Here is a 21,985-nt window from a genome sequence, read left to right on the forward strand (position 1 = left end):
TAATGTATCAAAAATCCAATGTCTGTGTTTAGTCCCTGATCTCTAGTATCCAGCAAGCTGATGAAATGGAGTTCATAGGCTCATCTCTGGGATGTGTTGTGTAAATTTCCCTCGAGTCCCTCCATCCGACTTTCTTTAGAATACTCCAACACCAACATCCCCTTTTTAGACACAAGGATCAGTATCCAGAAGGGTAAAATACAGACCACAGTATACAAGAAACCCACAGACCAACATACATATCTGCACAGAACCAGCAATCACCCGAAACACACCAAAAAAGCAGTGATATACAGCCAAGCCCTCAGATACCACCGCATCTGTACTGAAGGGCACACCCGGGATTGCCACCTCACCAATCTTAAAAAGGCTTTCACCCAGCAAGGACACTCCTCCAGAGAGGTAGATCGCACGTTTGAAAGAGCCACCTGGATACCACGTGAAGAACTGCTGCAGTACAGAAGAAAAACACCCACAAATCGCACACCGCTGGTTATGACGTATCACTCCTCCCTTGAACCTGTATGGAAAATCCTCAAAAAATTGCAACCCATATTAGAAAAAGACCCTATTCTTAAAAAGATCTTCCCAGAGCCACCCATCCTAGCCTTCAGACAAGCACCGAACCTCGCCAACCTCATCACCAGAAGCAAACTTCCTCAACCCCAGAACACACCAAAAGGATCCAGACCGTGCCATGACAAGAAATGCAAAACCTGCCAACACATCTCCACCACCCCCACTATTACTACACCCCACAACAGAGCCATCAGCATCCCAGGATCTTACAGCTGCCCCTCCAGAAATGTAATATATCTCATCCAATGCACCAAATGCCCTGATGGAAAATACATAGGAGAGACCAAACAACAACTGCGCACCAGAATGAACGCACACCGGAAATCCATCAAAGACAGAAACACTCAATTACTGGTGGGGGCACATTTCTCACAGGAGGGCCACTCTCTCTCCAATCTCTCAGTCCTGATCCTCAAGGGAAACTTACACAACACTTCCCAGAGACGAGCCTATGAGCTCCATTTCATCAACCTGCTGGATACTAGAGATCAGGGACTAAACATAGACATTGGATTTTTGATGCATTATAATCTGCCTGGCAACTGACTCCCCAGCCCAGCCCCTGGCTTCTTTACTTTTCATTCCATCCAGGAAGAGCACACACCAACTGCTGAAGCTTCCTTAGCCTGACGAAGGGTTTTTGAACTCGAAAGCTTGCTTAATAACTATTCTCAAACTATTTGGGTTGGTCTAATAAAAGATATCAAATTCACCCAAGGAACCTTGTCTGCCAGTTTTTAGTGATGCTTTAATGCACATTAAAATAGGCTAATGCACATTAAAGTGCACATGTAGACATGTCCTGTTTGCATGGTAGTAAGCATTATACTCATTAAGACCATAGGACTGGAACCCTAATAGTTGAAGACAGCATGGAGTACTTATGAAAAGAATAGCTTTTATTGCTTTTATACATCAAATGTGTTTTATATCACATCTGGAAAAAGCAGGCATGGACAGTAGTGTTGCTAAAGGGGCTAACAAAAATTAAAGGACAACGTGTTGAATGGGACTGCTTAGTGGGGTGACACTGGGATTAGGTTTATATTTATTGAACAGCCCCCACCTCCCCACCATTGGGATGCAAAGAGGGTACAAAACAGCCTGTTAATTAACTTTACAGATGATACAGAGTCTGGGGGGAGCTGCTTATGCTTTAAAAAAACAGAAAAACTCCAATCATGGTGAGGGATGTGGAAAGACTATAAACAAAGCCACAACATAACTAAAGGAGGGTCCAGAAATCCTAGATAGTACACAGTGCACAGAGCAACAGGCAGATCCAGTTATCTCGTGCCAGGCCCCAAGTCTCTCTGATGGGAGCAAAAAATCTCTGAGCCCCACGATTCACCTCAAAGAGACTAGATCAACCAAGCCACTACTAGGCATGAATCAAGAACTTAGATATGTGTCTCTTCCCTCCCCAGGTCAAAGTTAATGCTATAAATGCAACACTTCTCCCAGCCTTTGTCTTACTACCTACATCCTTCTAAAACATTAAATGTGATTTGGTGCAGGGGAAGCTACCTGCAAAAGCTGAGAACACACAGACCTGGTTTGTATTTCACACACAAAAGAAAAGGGGAGGGCTAGTCTGGGGCTAGAGAAACCATCTGTGCCTAATTAAAGGGTGAGACTGCATAACAGTGACAGATGTTATATTATTGTACTCAGAAGAGTTTATTGCTAACAGTGGGTAAATATTGTGCACATTGAGCTGGATCTTTCCAAGTAATAATTTAACAAACATACTTCCATGTGGGTTCCCCTCTATTCCTTGACTATATTTCACTGGCTTTGTGTGTCAGGCAAGGTCAAACTGCACAGGAATATGTCTAGCGAGCAACATTTTCCATATATTGAAAGTGCTAGAAACCCAAAAGTTTAATTATACCACCACCAAAATGTCACCTGCAGCTGTGCCTGCAGAATGGATGAACATCCGTCCAGAGGGTGCGAAAGAAAACAGCGACTCATCTGCAACCTTATGGCCTACATAACAACACTTGTATAGGATAAGCCCTGTGGAAGGGAGTGTTTATAAAGACAGTTGTTCCTCCTATGCTGAGTCAGTTTACCTTCCTGGGTAATTCCTGAAGGCTGCTCTAAATGACACTACTGTTAATAGTCCTAAGGAAATGCTGTGACCTGCCAGGAAGAAGCAAAGCCATGGCCTCTTGTATTTAGCCACATGATTATACTGGCCCCCAAGAAAGGGGTGGCATGGGATCCAGTACATTTCCTGAAGACACATACAGCAATGTCAGCTAAGCCCATGGGCAACTGGTGCCTCCCAAGTCTGGGGGGGCACCAGATCACAGACCAGGGGAGTCCCCCCCAGTGAGCCCAAAATCACCAGTAGGAAAGCTGGAAGTGCACATGCACCTGCGTGCACCCCCTACCCGTCACCAATGGCTAAGCCTAGTTGAAGGCTGAACATCAACTACAACACAGTCCTCTGCATTTTTCATATATTATGGTCTAAACATAGCTACTGTAAATGCATAGCATAAAATATACAGCTGGCACAACACAGACAAGTTAATGTTGCGGTTGGAAAGTGCATCCAGAATTTCTTGACTTCTTTGTGGTCCTCAACTTTTCAACGTTAGCAATACGTTAAACAAAGGGCTATTTTTTCTCTCTCTTCCCATTTAATTAAGATTTGGATCAACCAACTGGAACACAACATTCTGAAAGAATATTCAGTCACAACTCTGCAACATCTCATCCTGCACTTTGTAAACACTTGGTCATTTTTCTTATTGTTAGTAGTATTCCCTTTTTTAACATTTGGGGTTTCTTCAAAAGTCTTTGATTGATTTTTTTTTTTTTTTTTTAGGGAGATTTGAATCATTTTCATGGCTATAGTAGTGAGCGACAATAGCATGCAGGTTTTATTACCTTTTTGTGTTTCTATTCATATTCTGGCTTTCTTCCCTAGAGGCAGTCTTCCATGTACACTTCTTGAAACAGAGTCATTCTCTACTTCAGAGACAGGAGTTATGGTAAGGGGCACTTTGTGGGTAGACTTACAAGTTTTGTGCTGATAAAAAGGGATCAGATACTGTCTTGCATTGTGAGAAAGAGATAAGTTAGAAACTGGAAATGAATAAAGACCAAATCACCGATCTACAATTACCAGAGTTGATGGGAAGGTTCCTAAGCAGTCTTAGGATAAGTCAGAGGTTACCATGGGAATGCAATAATGTAGCTGATCCTTAGGGACTGCACCAAAGTGAAGTCCCAACCTGCAGGATTCCCAATGAATGAAACTTTCAGGTTCAAGATAAAAATAGAAACTATATAACAGATAAAGATAACTAGGCTGTCAGCCCTGGTTGTGATAGCATGGTAGCTCTAGTAAGAATGTATGCCTTACAGCTGGGATTGCTACCTTGCTCTTTCCCAGCCTTGTTTGGATAAGATATGTAAGCCTCAGGAGAACTTTTAGAGGGCAAATGTATGTCTGTGTTCATTTATAGCTTCTTTTTATAACAAAGGGTGAAATACATTATCACTTTTAACCCCTACTTATTCTGGCTGCTTACAACTTTTTCAAACATTATATAACAATGATGGACAATGATGGGCAACCTTATGAAGGTATTTCACCACCAATTTTTGAATGAGTCAACAAGGGTCTGCTACATCTAGGACTTTAAATGTTGACTAATAATTTTGGATGTTCAATGTGCAGAATCTGAAATACATCTAAGGCCAGGAAATATACCCCATTAGACTCATCTAATGCGTTAAAATTTGGGGTTTTCACTCCCCAAAATTATGGCATCCAAATTCACTGGTCACCATTAGAAAATGTTGGCCTATTTCACTCTATACAGATTTCACCCAAATACAGATAAGGAATTTCTATGTTTGTTTCCTTGTTTTAAATTACTCCTAATTATAAATGTCAGCACAAAAGGAATGTATTTCATTATCATGTATTTCATTATCATGAAGCATTGAAAAGAAGGGTTGTAATGAAAATCATTATTCAGTTATTAAGTTTAAGTTAATCTATAACATGGGTATTATTTTAAGGGGAAATATTGGATGAATACTATTAATAGGCTAATTTTATTCACTATAAACCAGTTATATTCTCTTGTTTCTCTTCTTCATGTGGGTGGCAGGCCCCTGCCTGGCTTGATCCCCATGGCTCAGGGGGCTGGGCTACGTGCAGCACAACACATTAGCCACACAGGCTAATGAGCTGGGCCCAGCTTGAGGCACTGCACAGCGGCCATACCATAAAGCACTGCACAGGAGCTGGGGCTGGCATGGAGGACACTTGGCACCCAAGCTGGGACCAGACACCACCCGTGGTATTGGAAGCTCACTGCTGCAGCCACCGCTGCCACCACCATGGACACCACTGCTGGCCACAGATGCTGCAACTATCCCGTAAGTCAGGGAAGCTGGCCCCAGCCCACAGGGCCAAAGTTAAGCCTGGGTGGGTGGGTGGGTGGCTGGGCTCTGGCCACAGTGTGGAATGGAGTCCTCAAACTAGACAACTCCCACCCAGCTGAAACCCATATGAGCATGGGCAGGCCCTCATATGGAAAAGCCAACTGGGAATCAGCAGGGAAGGACCTTATTGAGGGTGTATCACAGCCCTCCAGCAGCCCCTTATTCAGCATTCAGAATCTGTGCACAAAGCACACTGGCAGAGAGCCCCATGAATGAGCAGAACCAGAGAAAGGAGGAGAAAAGGAGGTGGAGTCAGAAACTCCCCGAAACTCTGACCTTCGGGAGTGACCAACCCAGTGAGGCAATGAAGGCCTGTCCTGCCCATGTTGAGGGATGTTTAGTTATTTATTTTTATTTGTGTTAGCCTTTCCATCCTGACTACAGTACACCACAGCCAGCACCCATGGAAGGGATATCACATGGCTGCACTCCAATCTATCACACTGAACACTCAAACACATCCTGCAATCCACTGTAACACCCAAGGGGAATGAGGTGGGGTGTAGGGGAGGAGGAGCCCCATAGAAGATGCCAGAGGGGAGCCTGAGCCAGCAGGAAGATCTTCATATCACTGAAGGGAACCAAGTACATCTCCCGTAAGTCATGGCAGGCGAGTCAGCTCAGGGCAATCCAACCCCCACATAGTAGTACGGAGGCCTGCCACAATGTGACATTAAGTAGCAAAGCCTATAGGTCATTTGATAAGGTAATCCAGCTGTTGACTGATGAAAATTGCATCAAATGATTTGGAAATCTGCTTCTGGATCCACATCTGCCTATACTCTCAGATATCTGAAATATGGAAATTTGCCCCCTCACAATCAACTGGCCTGATAGGCTTTTCATATTCAGACTGCTTGAGACTGGTAGTTTTTCCCTGGTATAGGTTTTTGGGTGTTAAGAAAATTAATTCTATTTCAGCCACATATGTAAATCCCAAGTGTCAGCTATTCCAAACCCAGAGCTCTCTTCATAAAATCTTCACACAGCAGGTACCATATTTGGACAGCCATTGAAGATTGTGACATTGTAAAGTGCCCTGTTGGTATTTTGCAACTAAAATAGTGCAATATGGTTCTGAGATCAAGAAGAATCCAGTGGCTAGAAAGCCATCTTAAAGGTGGGGAAATCAAAGTTTTACTTGATTATAGATTTCCATAGCCAAAGGAATGAAAACTAGACCTCTAAAGCACCAAAGGTCCAGATAGGGTGTCTTCTGAGATTTTCAAAGCATCTGATTGGATATTAAGTACCTAAATACCATTAAAAATCTGGCCTTTTGTATCCTTGTGTCTCAGTTCCCTATCCATAAATGAAGATGTTAATATTTCTCTCTCTCTCACAAGAGTGTTTTGAGGATATATACCTAAAAGATTTGTAAACTCAAATACTATGTTAACAGTAGTAGACTATTTCAAAATAAAAATATTTGCCTATAACTTTTCAGCTTATCTTAATAAATTGAACACATAGTTAATAATTTATACTGACTATATTGTGTTAAGAGCTTCTCAAATAGCACTTTTTAGCTGTCTCACACCAAGCAAAGACAAGGGGAGTATTGTAATGCTCTATACTGCTGCAACCATAAATCAATGTTTCTAATACTAAGTAAATATAATCAAATGTAGAGATGGGGGAAACTTTTCAGCAAATACTAAATTCACCAAAAGTAAAGTTTCAGGGAGACAAAACTATTTACAAACCCAAGTTAAATTCAACTTCATTTGGTGGGAAACAAATGGGGAAAAAATTGGGAAAAGTCAAAATGTTTGGCTTTGGCATTTTCAAAGTGAAACATCCAAAAGATTGATTTAGGCCATAATAGGCAGATAAAGTCTAAAAAAAGTTAAAAGAAGATTAAATAAAACCCGAAGAAAACATTCATTTTTAAAGTCAACCTGCCAAACTTAAAGCAATTATTTGATTTTTTAGTTCATCCACGAACCAAAAAAACCCAACCAAAAACCATTAGTCACACAACTTCAATTGAAATACTGAAAATTATTATTAGAAAAAGACCTTTTTAACTGAGGGACAGGTAAAATCCGATCAGTCTGAGACTCTTTTTTAATATATAAATATGGAATATACATATCTTTCATAGATTTCATAGACATTAGGGCTGGAAGGGACCTCGGAAGATCATCGAGTCCAGCCCCCTGCCCAAAGGGCAGGAAGTCAGCTGGGGTCATAGGATCCCAGCAAGATAAGCATCCAGTTTGCTCTTGAAGGTGTTCAATGTAGGTGCTTGAACCACCTCCGGTGGCAGGCTGTTCCAGACCTTGGGGCTCGGACAGTAAAGAAATTCTTCCTTATGTCCAGCCTGAAACAGTCTTGAAGTAGTTTATGACCATTCAACCTAGTCGTCATCCCTTGGGGCGCTCTGGTGAACAAACGTTCCCCCAGATACTGGTGGTCACCCCTGATAAACTTGTAGGTGGCCATCAGATCACCCCTGAGCCTGCGCTTTTCCAGGCTAAAGAGCCCCAGGGCTCTCAGCCTGTCATCGTAGGGTCTGCTTCCCTGACCTCTGATCATGTGCGTGGCTCTTCTCTGGACTCTCTCAAGCTTCTCCACATCCTTTTTGAATTGTGGAGCCCAAAACTGGACGCAGTACTCCAGCTGCAGCCTCACTAAGGCCGAGTACAAGGGGAGAATGATGTCCCAGGATTTGCTTGAATCTTAAATATATAATCTTAAATATATAAACCTATATACAATATATGCATATTAAATCTAAACATAAGTGTAAGAGTCACACAAACTGCAAAAGCTCTGCCATCTGAAAGGGCACCTTCTTTGGTTTTTAAAGCATTTTGTAAAGTAGGCAGAAATTCCTTTACTAGGGCTTTGACCAGAGATGGCTTCAAAGTCTCCATGAAAACGGACACATTTTTTAAGAAATGTTTATTTTTAATCTGTCACAGAATAAATTATTCCTTAGATGCACTTAGATAAAAGCCTAAATAGGGAATCTGTTCTTCTCTCAATAAAATACAGTTCTGCATAATGACATCTTAACTTATAGTAAATGCATAATAACCCCTTTTTGTTATTTCATGTGCCACATGAAGATGTTGTCACATAACTGTAAGGGCTTTAATCTGTTCTCAGATACACCCGTTTTATGCCAGTGTTGATTTCAGTGGAGTTTTTCCTGACTGATGCCAGTTAAAACCCCAATTTAGGTAACAGGTGAAGCTGGCCCGAGAGTATTTTGCTCAGTACAACAAACAGTGATGAGCTCACCTAGTTCTATCATCTTTATTTCTTCCTGATGCATAAGTTGTAGTGCCTCTGTTCATTAGCTCATTATTCAGGATCATGCTAAGCAAACAAGGTTATCTGTAGGTGAAAGTGCTCAGGTATCTGAAATTGCTCCTGTTCCTTCAGTTCTCTGTCTTTCACCACCATGCTACAGTGAGGTTTCTGTGGAGAGCCCCATTGCATTGACAGCACTGAGAGGAATCGTGCTTCAGGAAGGCACAATGATCTGGAGGGTGCATTGACACGACAGCAACCATGTGCCCTGTTACATTGCCAAAGCAATAAGCCCTGTCTATCCGCTCCTGCTCTGTGAGCGCTGAACCCAGAAAAATGAAGTGATGGAGATGTCCTCTGGGTGCTGCAAGCTGCTGCTCTTGAGAACACTGGAAACCCAGGCCTGAGGACAGTTCCTGGGGTGTCCTCACTGCCCATTTCTAGGGTGATGTACATGGCCTGGGGGTAGGCACATGGGCATCATTTCCTTGGCAGTATAACTGAGTCCCTTGCCTCTGTGGTTATGCTATACCCTATACATCTCCCAACTGTGCAAAAGGAATGTGCCTAATGCTACACACTTTTAAGAGGATGCAGTGTGAAGTGTACTCTGTAGTCGCCAGCTCTGCTAAAGCATATGCGGTGGTGAGAAGTGAGGCCCCATCTTTTACCTACCTCTGCCTGGCGGTAGGTAATGCCCCAGGGAGCCTTAGCAGGTAGCAACCCTTGCACTCAAAAGAATTGTGACTGTGGCTGGCCCTGGCACTGAGAATGCATGGGTTGGAGAAACTCCTTGTGCTCTCCCTATCTTATGTACATCAGTGCAAGGGCCAGCCAGAGCCCCAAGCAGCCCTTGATTTTGCACTGATTAACTCTGAAAATGCTGCAGCCGAGATAGCATATAAAATGATATGGAGAAACTTACACCTGAAGTTTCCAGAGAAGTGGCAGACTCCCTCCCCTGCCCTCTTTTGCGTCTGTTCCTGTCTGTCTCTTCCTATCCCTTTCTCAGGATCACATCATACAGTAAGTCTGTAGGCCTAGCTACATGCATTTCCTCCCCCAGAGGTGTCAGACATCTGTGTGCTGTGAGCTGTTGGATGTAAAGCTTTCTCGCTGACTCCGGCTGAACTGGCAGAAGCTCGCGGCTCGGTTCCGTTGAACTTTTGTTTCAGTCTTGCTTCTGTGCCTGTCCCGTGTGATGTAGTTCTCAATCAGCTTCAGCTTCTCATGCTCTTCCTTCAGGAAGAAATCCACAAGGACACTCTTCTCCTTTTTGATTTGCTCACTGATGTCCTTGGGAATGTCAGGAATCATCCAGTCTACCAGAACACTGAGAAACATGACCAGGTTCTGAAACAAGAGCAAGAGAGTTTGACCAACAGAGCAAGGGCCTGTAAGACAGGCTGTACCAGGTGGGGAGGACTGCAGTGGCAGAAAGGTGAAGGTGTCCCCCTGTAACTCCAGAGACAGAAGTTGAAGCCCTGCTCTGGATTTGTGTCAAAGGCTACTCTCAGTTGAGCCAAGTGTAAATAGATACCACGTCATTTGGGCTGGGGAATCAACAGAAATTGGTGTGCCTTACTCATGCCCACCCAATGGGCTGCCAAGCTCAAGTGGACCTTGACCTATCATAAAATCAAACCTCTGCTCACATGACTGTTAGAAATGAGCCAAGAGACATGCAGTCATGTGAACGTGTCATTTTTAAGCTCTGTTTATATTTTGAAAATCCAGTGGCTGAAGGCACCTAAAAAAGGTCCCTATATGGGAAATCAATTAAAACACAAACTTAATTTCTTCTCAGGACAAGAGATGTGTTAAACACATGCTTAAGTGGCATCCTAAAGAGGGATGCACATAAGCTCATGTTTAACTCTTGAGGGCTGTGTCTACACGTACATATTAATGTGCAGCAATAAACTCCAGGGCTTATTGCTCCAGAGTTTATTGCTCCCAGGTGCACATCTGTACGTGCACTCAGGATCTCAGCATCTTGAGCCAGATCAGAGCAGCCCCAGTTGGCAGGGGACCCCAGGGGTCCCCCAGCTCAACATGCTGTGGAGGGGTTGGCTAGGGCATGAAGGTGCTTCAGTATGGGGCTAACCGGCAAGCAGCCCTGACACTGAAGCACCCTTGTGCCCTGGTCAGCAGGTCAGTGTCTACATGTGCACTGCTGTGGAGTAAAAAATTCCACAGCAGGATAGTACTTGTATTTACAAGTACCATCTTGCTGTGGAGTAAATTAGTTTACTCCAGCCCAATAGAGGTGCATGTGTAGATGTGCAACATTTACTATGCAGTAAATGTCTCATGGTGACACATCCTAGATGAATCAAGTAGTGTTGGGGTGATATTGTAGCCATGATGGTCCAAGAAAATTGTGAGAAGCAAGGATATCTGTGGGGGCCCAAGTGGCCCTCAAGATTTGCAAAGGAGCTGACCATCCAATAACTGGGCTGGTGGGACGCAAAGTCCTGCAGCTCAAAAGGAAGCATCCAGAACAAGTACAAGCATCCTCCATGCACTATCCCACAAAAGTACTTCAACTGTGGCCTGAAAAAAACACTTCTAGATGCAGACAGGGTTCTTTTTTCTTTCTTTCTTTCTTTTTTCTTTTGGCTTGATCCCGCCTCAGTTTCTTTCCTAACAAGAAGGGTTTTGTGACAGGGTGGGGGTGCACACAGACCAGAACCTGGAATTTCAAACATCAGGGACATGCATATCAACAGGCTTTATAGTGCACAGGCAGGAAGAATTGGAAACTGGTAGGAAGAACTAAATGCAGCATAATGCGATGACATGGGGAATGTGTCTATGTACAATGTATGAGTTCTGGTTCATGTTGTGAAGTTGTTAATATGAAAACTGTTGCATCCTCAATGTGTAGCAATTTTTGCTGTAAAGGTCTGTTAGCATATACCCACCAACCTAAGGACAATTGAGGATACTTAACCTTTAGGATTGTACCCTGAGCAAACAACACGTATGCTAATTGTCTAGTTGTAGCCTTGAATTGCCAGTTTCCTCCAAATATCTCTGCAGGGAACTGGAGTTTGGAGTAGTGGAAAATTACTAACTGCAGAATAAAGAATACAGTTATTGAAAGAGGGGCTTAGGAGCTAGGGAAGACTTACAGGGACTCAGAAAGGAAGCTCTAGGGACAAGAAAAAGAAAGATTTGGGTCAGTGAAGGAAAGAGATAGACAGTCCTTCAGGGCAGGGATGCCCTTGGTCTGTGGGACCAAAGTGCCACGGTTCAGAAAACAAGACATGATCTTGAGGAGGAGCATCCCAGCCCAGAGAATGCTGTAGGAGAATGATGAGAGAAGGAAAATTATGTGGGGTTTATTATGTCCACATCTGTGTATTCTTATGATACTGTACTAAGTAAAGCAGGGGTGTCAACATAACTTAGTCCTGTGAGTGCTGCATGTGGCATGGCCCTGCTCCAGCCACTACAGAGCTATGCTGCACATAGCAGCTGCTCTGGGGCTATGGAGCCGTGCTGCATGTGGTCACTGCTCCACTGCTCTGGGACCATACTGGCACATGGTGGCCACTCCACTGCTTTTGGGCTGCACTGCACTGCACACAGCAGCTGCTCTGTTCTGTGCCACTAAATCTGGCATGGAACCAATGTGCCCTAGAGCATGCACCACATGCAGCATTATCCCAGAATGGCTGGAATTGGGTGCCACATACAGTGCAGGGGTCTGTCTGGCATGCCCCTGCATGCTGCCTGTGGGTCAGCTCTGAGACCCCAGGCAACACTGGGGGCTAGATGATAGGGCTTACAGGCCAGATGTGGCCCATAGGCCATATCTTTGACACCCCTAAAGTAAAGGATAATAGTGTTTTAGAGTCCTGTACAAAGTCTCTGAATTGTTACATATTATTCCTTTTATTTGTCTCTGTAGATCTGGAGTTCTGGGAAAGCGTGTATATAAATGACTGAAGGTCAGAAATAGTCCTGGAGGCTTGAGATAGGCCTTTTCTGTAAATATGTACAGACAGGGTGCCTATGACTAGGAAGACTAACAGACAGCCTAGGGGTATAAGCTAGGGTCACCACCCATCCCTAAATGGGCGGGACAGTCCTGAAATATGAACATCAGGTCCTAGGACAGACAACATTTGTCCCAGATTCCCAGTATCATGCAGGGATCTGGGTTTTCTGTTCACCATGGAAAAATGTAGAAAACAGTGGGTTACCCTTTACACGTTGGCAGCGTTCCAGCCTATAAGGGGCAGCTTTGGGTTGTGCAGAGTGGGATGCAGGGAGTATCACATGCATGTGCACATGTGCACACATGCACGTGGCTGGGAATACAATGAGACAGTGGTTGAGAGCAGCTCCCTGCAGATAAGTCTATGAGGGGGAGAGAGCATAGGGGGAGTAGAGGGGGCAGATTGATGTCCCATTGGTGAGGGGCTGGGAGTGCTGCCAAGCTGGGGTGGTATCTGGGGCCATATCTGGGGCCCTGGGCAGGAATAAGTGGCCATGGAGCGAGCCGGGGAGCAGGATGGAGGCATGGGTGACTCATCTGGGGAGCAGCAGGGGGGCTGGCTCTCCACCTCTGTGTGCATTCCTGGGGAGGGGAGCATAGGAGGGCACATGCCCCTCCAGATTTGTGTGTGGGGTGGAGGAAGATGCAGGCTGCCTGCTACTGGCTCAGGGCCCCCCACCCTGCTGCACTTTCCTCAGGGCCCCTGTGGATCAGCAGGTGGGACCCAGCATGGTAGGGCTAAGAAGGGTGTGGAGGCTTTGGCCTGCAGCCAGGAGCTCCACACCAGCCATGCTGCATGGCAAGGCAGCCCCTGACTGCCTGGCAGTAACAGGGTGGCAGTAGTGTCATACAGTTGTGCCCCCCGCTGCTGCCAGATGGGAAAGGGTGTCTCACCATGGCAGTGTGGCCAGCATGGGACTCCCAGGGGGAGGACAGCAGAGCAGGGAGGGAGCCCTGAGCCCACAGCGGGCAGCCCACATTTCCCCTACCCCACATGGGCTCCACTCAGCTCTGCTCTGGCTGTGCTGTTGGGGGCGGGGCATCAGGGTTGCATGTGTCCAACCTTTCTGTTTTAAAAAGGTGGTCACCATAGTATAAACTAAAAGCTACTGCCACCATGAACTTGTAGCATGTAGCCCAGTGGATTCAGGTGCAACACGCGTCTAGGGAGCTCAACCAGAACCATGATCCACTGACATACATTTATTTATCACAAGTGTTTTGTGATTGAAATTGCAATATAATAAACTCAAGGGACTTACCTGGAATAGAATAACAAAGGCCAAGCGAGCAGATAAAACTGCCCAGTATTGTTTAGAGAACTCATATTGATTGGGGGACCCAGGTGGTTCTCTGTAATCTTTGAATCTGTAATAAAGTCAGCTGAGTTAGTGCATATTTCCACCAGTTTCTTGTCTATACATCACAATTTGATTAGGACAACTCTCCAGCAGCTCAATCAATATATTAATCACCTACTAGTAGCTAAAACTGCAGAATCAGATCTTAGATCTACCAAAACTGATCGGTAATATCTCCATCACACATAGCATGGTTAGTCTGATTCTACACAGATATAACCAACATTAGAAATATGGCCTCTGTGGCAGAAATTTTCTAGTTTTGCTAACTATTCTTTTGGAAAATGCAATATAGAATTATTCTGGTGTTAGAGTCCTAAAATATTGCAAATTAAACTTTAAAATATGCTCCAGTGAATTGAGAGTAAAAAAGCAATTAGTAGCTTGATGCATGGACTAGTGCTAGAACTAGCTATATTTACTACCATTAAAGATTTGGAGCAGAAAATAACAGGTTAATAAACCCGTAGATGCTACTAAATTGGAATGTTTTGCAAATATCTAAAAGGACAGAATTCCACAAAAGGAGTGGTAAGCAATTTTAGTACTGCATTTACTTGAATATAAGAAGACCATGATTATAAGATGATCCCCTAATAATTAGAGTCTATATATGGAAAAAAATTATTAATTTGATATACTTTTCCAAGTATAGAACTTAATTATTGGAGTTTTACCTTGAATTTGTCCCCCTCCCACTGTTACAACAAAGAAAATAAATCTGGGGGTTAGGGAGCATCCTTACCATCTACCTTCTTCCAACCCCTTCTTGTCAAACCCTGCTCTTTTTGAGTACATGGAAGTGAGGAGCAAATATGAAAACACTGACCTTAAAATAAACAAAGCTATAGTAATTTACATATCATAGAATCATAGAAATTTAGGGTTGGAAGGGATCTCAGGAGGTTATTTAGTCCAAACCTCTGCTCAAAGCTGGACCATGCCCAGTTAGATCATCCCAGCCAAGCTTTTTCTAGCTGGGTCTTAAAAACTTCCAATGATGGAGACTCTAACACCTCTCTGGGTAACCTGTTATGGTGTATTACTACCCTTCTAGTGAGAAAATTTTCCCTAATACCTAACCTGGACTTCCCTTGCTGTAACTTGAGATGGTTGCTCATTTTCTGTCATCTACCACCACTGAAAACAGTCTAGCTCCATTCGCTTTTGAACCTCCATTCAGGTAGCTCAAGGCTGCTATTAAATCCCCTCTCAGTCTCCTCTTCTCTAGACTAAACAAGCCCAGTTCCCTCAGTTTTTCCTCATAAATCATATCCCCCAGCCCTCTCACCATTTGTGTTGCCTTCCGCTAGACTCTTTCCAATTTGTCCACATCCTTTCTGTATTGGGGGCCCCAAAACTGAACACAGTACTCCAGATGTGGCCTTACCAGTGCTGAATAGAGGAGAATAATCACTTCCCTTGACCTGTTAGCAATATTCCTACCAATGCAGCCCATTATGCTGTTAGCCTTCTTTGCAACAAGGGCACACTGTTGGCTCATATTTAGCTTATTGTCCACTGTAACCCCCAGGTCCTTTTCTGCAGAGCTGGTTCCAAGTCAGTCAGCCCCCAGCCTGTACTAATGCATGGGGCTGCTCTGTCCTAAGTGCAGTACTTTTCACTTGTCCTTTTTGAACCCCATGAGATTTCTTTTGGCCCAATCCTCCAGTTTGTCTAGGTCATTCTGAATCCTAGCCCTACCCTCCAGTGTATTCACTACTCCCCGCAGCTTGGTGTCATCTGCAAACTTGCTGAGGGTGCACTCTATGCCATCTTTCAGGTCATTGATGAAGACATTGAACAAAACCAGCCCCAGGACTGACCCCTGGGGCACACCACTTGTTACTGGCTGCCAACTAGACATCGAACTATTGACTACCCTCCAAGCTCAATGTTCCAGCCAGTTTTCTATCCACCTTAAAGTCCATTCATCCAGCCCCTACTTCCTCAGTACTCATATATAGTACCTATAGTCTTAGTTCATCCAGAATTGATACAGTTTACCTTTTCTGAAACTGCTGCAAGCTTTAGCACAGGTATTCCATAAACACACTTTTAAGCAGGACTTTAGCACTTTCTTAGATATAGTAGAAACTATGCAAGATATTAGCTCAAAGTCAGAAGGGCCCAGGATTTACCATGTAGTTCATCAGACTCAGTACCAGCACAGCCAACAACACTTCAAGCCATGGTGACCCCACAGCTCAGCACTGCCCAGTCTGCATGTGTACTCCACATACATCCCCCGACTCATGACTGGAACTGGGTGTTCTTGTCATGAGTCATGGGATCCTACAAAATATATATGTAGATGACCAGGCACAGGGCAACCTGGTGGAAGGTGGAACCACACTCATCATATGTGATAGACTGAGAGAGGGGGCAACAGAAGGGTTATGCGTGAACTCTTTTGGGGCACCTTTTGGTGACGTTTGCCAGACATTTAAGGCTGACGAAGAAACAGGAATCATTGGAAATGGGAAATAAAGGTACAGTACAGCTGTGGGAGTAAAGAGTAAGCAAAGTAAGTAAAAACATAGGCAGTGTAGTAGCTTAATATGACTTGAAAATGAGTCAGCACCAAAGGGGACTGCGCTCAACAGGCTCTAGCCTAAGATAGTAGGTGGTTGTGGTAGGTTCCCATCAGCATGTTTTTTACCAATATTGGCTCTGTATTTCATAGTCAAGCTCAGTGTTAAGTGAATTTAATTATTTTCATAGTTGGTTTCCATTACTGAGCCCATGCTGCTTTTGGCAGCAGTTTAACGATAGACAATGTATTCAATAAGTCTTCCTTGTATGTGAACATACAATGAGGAGCTTCTCCCCCACCCCCCACCCCGCCCCATGCTGATTCAGGCCAAAAACCATGTCTTGTATTCAACTAAATGTGGTATATATGAGCAGCATCTGGGGAAAAATTATTAGTAGTAAAAACAGAACAAAATGGCAAACAATCTAAAATATAGACCTGGAAAAGACAAAACATTTGAAAGAAGATATAGTGAAAAAGAATCTGAAACTGACAGCAGACAGACAATCTGCACAAATCTGCCACATGACAGGAACAGAAAAGGAATGTGTGATTTATGGTTGCAAAGAAAAAGCCATAATAGAGATGGAAGTATTAGTCCTTCTTTACACAATTCAGATTAAAAGCACCATCTCTTGAGATGCAGTCCAGATTTGCTCAAAAGAATCACAGGCACCTGCATTTAATTGTGGGGATATCAGAATATCACTATCAAAATAAAAGATATTGACACACTGAAAGGAGCTAAAAGTAAAGCAAAAATGATCAGAGGCCAATGGAGACTGGATTACCAGAAAACATTAAAGGACAGCATATGTATCGCTCAGTTACAGTAAGTGGCAATCAAGATTGGTATTATAACCATCCATACATTGCCCCCCTAGGATAATTTAGTGTAGTGCACAGTAAATTACTAGGACCGATAGCATAAAATTAAGAAAGGAGAAATCTGGTTTCAATACCAGGAAATACATCCTGGCAGAATGATTCATTAGATTATGGAAAGCCTCTGTTGGGGAGTAATGGAAGAAGTTTGCATAGAGAGCTTGTGAGTTCCATGGTTTTCTTCTCTGAGGTGTGAGGTTCTGTCTCTCTGGGTTTGCAGCTGAGTGGCAGGATCAGTTAGTCATTCAGAATAACCCCCCAAGCTCTGCGTTAAGATTCCAGTTGACATCTTTGGCCCCTGGCAGATGTTATATGTATGGCATGATTAACATGTTAATTGTGCTATAAATTATAAAGTTTGTGGAGACAGGGGAGCTTGAGGCTCCAGCAGGGGCAGGAGCCCCTTCATCAGCTTGTGGGAGAGGTTGCTGCTGTGAGATGATATGTTGCTTCCAACAGTCTAGTTTACCTTTCCGTGGTCCATAGCCATTGCTGAACAAAAGGCTAACCTGTGTTAACCTGGAGGGTTAACCTGGCTCTTGGTGGTGGTAACTCCCCTCACAGCTACATCCTGGTGCCTCCAGTCCCACTACCTTCATTCTGGCTCTTTGGGGAGAAAACTCTATCAGGTATGCATAGGTGTAACCTTATACACCTCTGGTGTAAACCCTACACCTCTGTCAGTGGGGAAAAAGAAATACCTCTGGAAAAGTAGGTTCATTAAGAGTGAGTAGAGAGATGGAGGCAGGACTTATTCTGAAGTAGCTGCTGAACAAATGAATGAACACTGATGGTAGAGTGTCCTTTTTGTCAGTCAGTTCTAAATCAATACTTTCGACAAATGCAGGTGAATGCAGGAAGCATTGATACAAAAATGGAAAACAGTACAGATCACTGATCATGTTTGGGTGTTAAAATTAATGTATTCCAAAAACACTTCTAACTTCTGGTGCAAAAGAAAACAGAGTTACGGTACTGAAAACCTCTTTACTGACTATAGATCTGGCTTTGTTCTCTTCTGAATGTTTGTATGTGACTAGCTTTCTTCCATGTGCTACATTATCATGCCAAACTATAAAAATTAAAAGGCCCAAATCAATAAAAATGCCACATAATTTAGCAAGGTTTGGCTTTTAATCTGCCTTTAGCTACATGAATGTCCTTTTGGCTCTGAAAAAATTATTACAGCTAATGATATGCAACAGATTAGCGTCACACCAATGTTTATTTAGAAATGGTGCCAAAGTGTTCACAGCGCTATAAGAAATGCTGCTCAAAATATTTAGAGAATGTTTTCTGGATGTTCAGTGGGAGAGTTTTCTAGCTTGTTATAGCTATTTTTAAGATACCTTAATCTCTGGTGATGCCCGTAAGGAGCAAAATTCAGTCTTATTGTAACCACATTTATCTCCAGAGGTCACAGATATCTAAGAATAAGAGAGGTCAGCTGTTTCCCAACATATATGCCAGAAAAAGAAAAACAGATATTTTTTTCCAGCAAAAGGGATACTGTTTGTAGCATGTCTCCCGGGTTTAGAGTTAGATACTCTATGTTTTATCACAGTTAGAGTTCCAGCCAAAGCTGAGACTTTCGTAGGATTTCATTAAGATGGGTGATAATCAGAAACAGTCAATGTTCTTGCTGATATCATCCCAGAACACTTTTCTGATAAAGCAGGAAAACTGCTCTCACTGAACCAACTTCAGATTGCTCTGGTTTGTAGTGAAACATTTAATTTGCATTTCCTGTTTTCAGTGCAGATCTGTTCTATTCAGAAGCAAGGACTGGAAAGTACATGACCCATCACTCCAAACAATGAACCAGCTGTAGACCTCTTGTGGTTGTGGCCTCTTCCTTGCACTTCAGTTCCATTGATACTTGATTATCCAAGAAGTACCTTTTGTCATTGTTGCCAAAGCACTCACTTTCAAGGTAAACTGGCAGTCTTGCACTGGACTCTGAGGTCTGTGAGTGAGTCTAGGTAATAGGTATCTAATCTTGGGCAGGAAAGGTGCATCTGAAGTAGAAATGCCATGCCATCAGGATGTCTAATGGGAGACTACTTAAATAATACTCTATAGCCAAAGAAACAAAGCAACCACATGTTTAGAGCTGGAGGAAAGAGAAGTGCTTCAAAGACATGAAAAAATATCTGACAGCATGCCATATCTCCCAATATTATTAGGGACCTAATAGCTAGCAACAGTAAAATGGAGAACAATTTGGTAGAAGTAGGCGAGGAGATCATAGCTTTAGGAAAATTGTGCCCTGCTTGCCACAGATAGGTGAGTAGAGAAAACATGAAGTACAGTTCCCATCAACTACAATCCTAATTGAATGCTTTGAGCAAGGTTTGTGGTCAATTACTTCCATGCCTCTCCACATCATCATATTAGACACTTGAGGGTTCTCTCTCTTCCTCCTGTCATTCCTCTAGGTTTCAGCTATCTACCCATTACAATTATTGTCTACTCCCTACATGACTGGGTGCTCTCTCTTCTTCTGCAAGTCATTTGCAGGGGCTCTTGGTTGCACTGCTGATGTTCACATGCCAACTATACCTGTCACTTGCATCTTGAAGCCTGACTCTTCAATCATTACTCATCTGAATAACCCTGGGAATGCATATGTGAATATATATTGCTTACAGAGGCATTAGTGTGAACAGCAGGATAAAACTGTGTGAAGTCTACACCAAACAATGTCAACTCTCCTGGGAAATGACTTTGAGCATGGAATATTCTCCACTGACGTAACTGCTCCATGTTAGAAAAGCTCTTTGGGAAGTTTTCATCTAAACATAATGCTGTTTCCACAAAACTGATTTTTTTACGAAAAACTATTGATTTCAAAATACTTCCCCCTGTGAGGAGGGACTCCCCTATGAGGAGGGACTCCAGGCTTCCAGTTCCTGCCCCCAGGCCTGTGTGAATTTTACATTACGCAGGCATTGGTCTAAAAACAGAGATACCTCAGCCTCTGGAAATGGGACTGGGACATCTCTCCCTTCCCCTCATGGCTGGGGGACAGGAGGCCCATTGGAATCACTGGGCTACAGAATCATGCTTTCTCTTGCCAGCTCTCCTTCTGGTTGCTTGACTCCTGCACTTTTATCTGCCCAGAGGCCCAGCTTCCACAGGTGGATTGAAGTGTGCCTCACTAAGCCTACCCTATAACCTGATGGTTAGGACACACTCATAAAAATCAGCAAATGTGAGGAGGATCTAAGGCCCAGGTCTCCCATTGGTGGACAATTTAACTAACAGCCAATGGGCTAAGATATGGGCAGTGACATTCCCATTGTAACAGGAGGGTGGGCAGGGTTGCTGTGCTCTGCCCTGCCACCTCCTTTACCATGCCAAGTTGCTGACAAGCATCCTCAAATCTTCACCCGCCACGACTTTGATCTTATATATATTTTATAGGGAGGCTACCTTTCATCTTCTTGGCCATGGTTCTCCTGTTATCAATAGTTCCTTTCCTGTATTGGGGTTCTCTGCACCCCAGCCTTATGGGCTATGCGTGGCTCCAACCACCCCTGTACCACACCCCAAGCCTTGCAGATGTGACTGACATTGTTCTGTCTCTCGCCGCGCCCTCTCTGGCACTCAGGCTCTCCACGGCCCTGTCTCTCTCTCTCTCCGCGCCCTCTCCGGTGCTCGACATTCGCTGCCCCCTCTCTTGCCGGGGCTCCTCGCTGCCCCCTCTCTCACTGGGGCTCCTCGCTGCCCCCTTTCTGGGGCTGGGGTCAGTGTACCCCGAATGCTGCACCCTCACTGGCGTTGGAGTCCCCATACTGCTGTGAGTCCCCTATGAGGCCTCCTCCATCCCCTCTTAGCCTCACCCAGACCATCGGTCACAAACAGCAAACAAAACCCAAGCCCCTGGGCTACAACACAAACTCCAGCCGTCTGGCTATAACATTAATCCAGCCACCCCTAGGGTGCTCCATCCTTTACTAGTCTCACGGCTGATGCATTCAGGGTTCTTCCCTCTGCTCGCTCAGGCAGAGCTCCTTCCCCCTTGTCTGCCAGCAGGGAACCGCCTCCTGGCCTCCAGCCTGTGATTTATATAGGAGCCAGGCCCTGCCCCTTTTTGTCAGCTGGCTAGGCAGGTGTGGGTCATTAGTTCCCTCTAGTCGCCTCAGCAACCAGCACCTGAGGAGTTATCCCGGCTCTCCAAGTAGCAGGCACCTTAGTGCCCTGCTACACCCATTATCACCATTTTGGAGCTGTCACTGATGACAGTTGTGTGCTTCACATATGCCTACCAGATTAGGTCAATCTAGGAATATAGGCAGCTGTCCTGCAGTAAACTGGATCGAAATGGACGTTAGGTGTGAGTTAAATAATATCAGTTGGTGATTTCAGTTGTGAGTGGAAGAATGTGATTCTAGCCCCAAGACAGGTAAGGGCAAAAGATCCAAAGACCTGAGCTAGGAGTCTTCAGTACAGCAAGCCCTGGAGCTACTTTGACTGGAACTAATGGCCATCATCATGGATCAAAGGAAAATGGCTGATAGTATAGTTAATAAGCGTACAAAAGCAACAGAGGTAGTACAAATCACCTTTGTGTAGTAAAATAAACTGCAAACAAAGGGCAAACTCCCAAAGTCATCAAAAGAGCAAACCATATCCCAAGGTCTCCTGCTTCCTGAGGGATTCCAAGGCAGAGATTAGGCATTGTTTCTAGGCTTTTGGACATGGATTAAGTAAACCAAAAGCAGCAGTTGTAGATGACCATGACAGAAAAGGGAGAGAGGGAGAGAGAGAGACTCTCCTTGGGTACAGCACTGGCTAGCTGGGCTTACTTTGCAACTGCTAAGTAAACACCCTGCCTTTGGGCTGTGTGCTCCTCCCACTGCTCAGGGAAAG

General features: G+C 44.1%; 1 protein-coding gene across 1 annotated transcript in view; it reads right to left on the reverse strand.

The window, feature by feature from the left end:
* Window positions 1-7,940: 7,940 nt before the first annotated feature.
* The window catches only part of ANO2 (anoctamin 2), a 321,678-nt gene continuing 307,633 nt past the window's right edge, over window positions 7,941-21,985 (reverse strand). The window contains exons 27-28 of the mRNA XM_025210200.1: window positions 13,591-13,696; window positions 7,941-9,672 (exon numbers count right to left, since the gene is read on the reverse strand). Of these exons, the coding sequence (XP_025065985.1) occupies window positions 9,391-9,672; window positions 13,591-13,696 (388 nt within the window). The 3' untranslated portion in view covers window positions 7,941-9,390. The remainder of the gene's footprint in view (window positions 9,673-13,590; window positions 13,697-21,985) is intronic.

Source organism: Alligator sinensis, unplaced genomic scaffold (genome assembly GCF_000455745.1).
Source record: "Alligator sinensis unplaced genomic scaffold, ASM45574v1 scaffold35_1, whole genome shotgun sequence".
NCBI classification, from domain to species: Eukaryota; Metazoa; Chordata; order Crocodylia; family Alligatoridae; genus Alligator; species Alligator sinensis.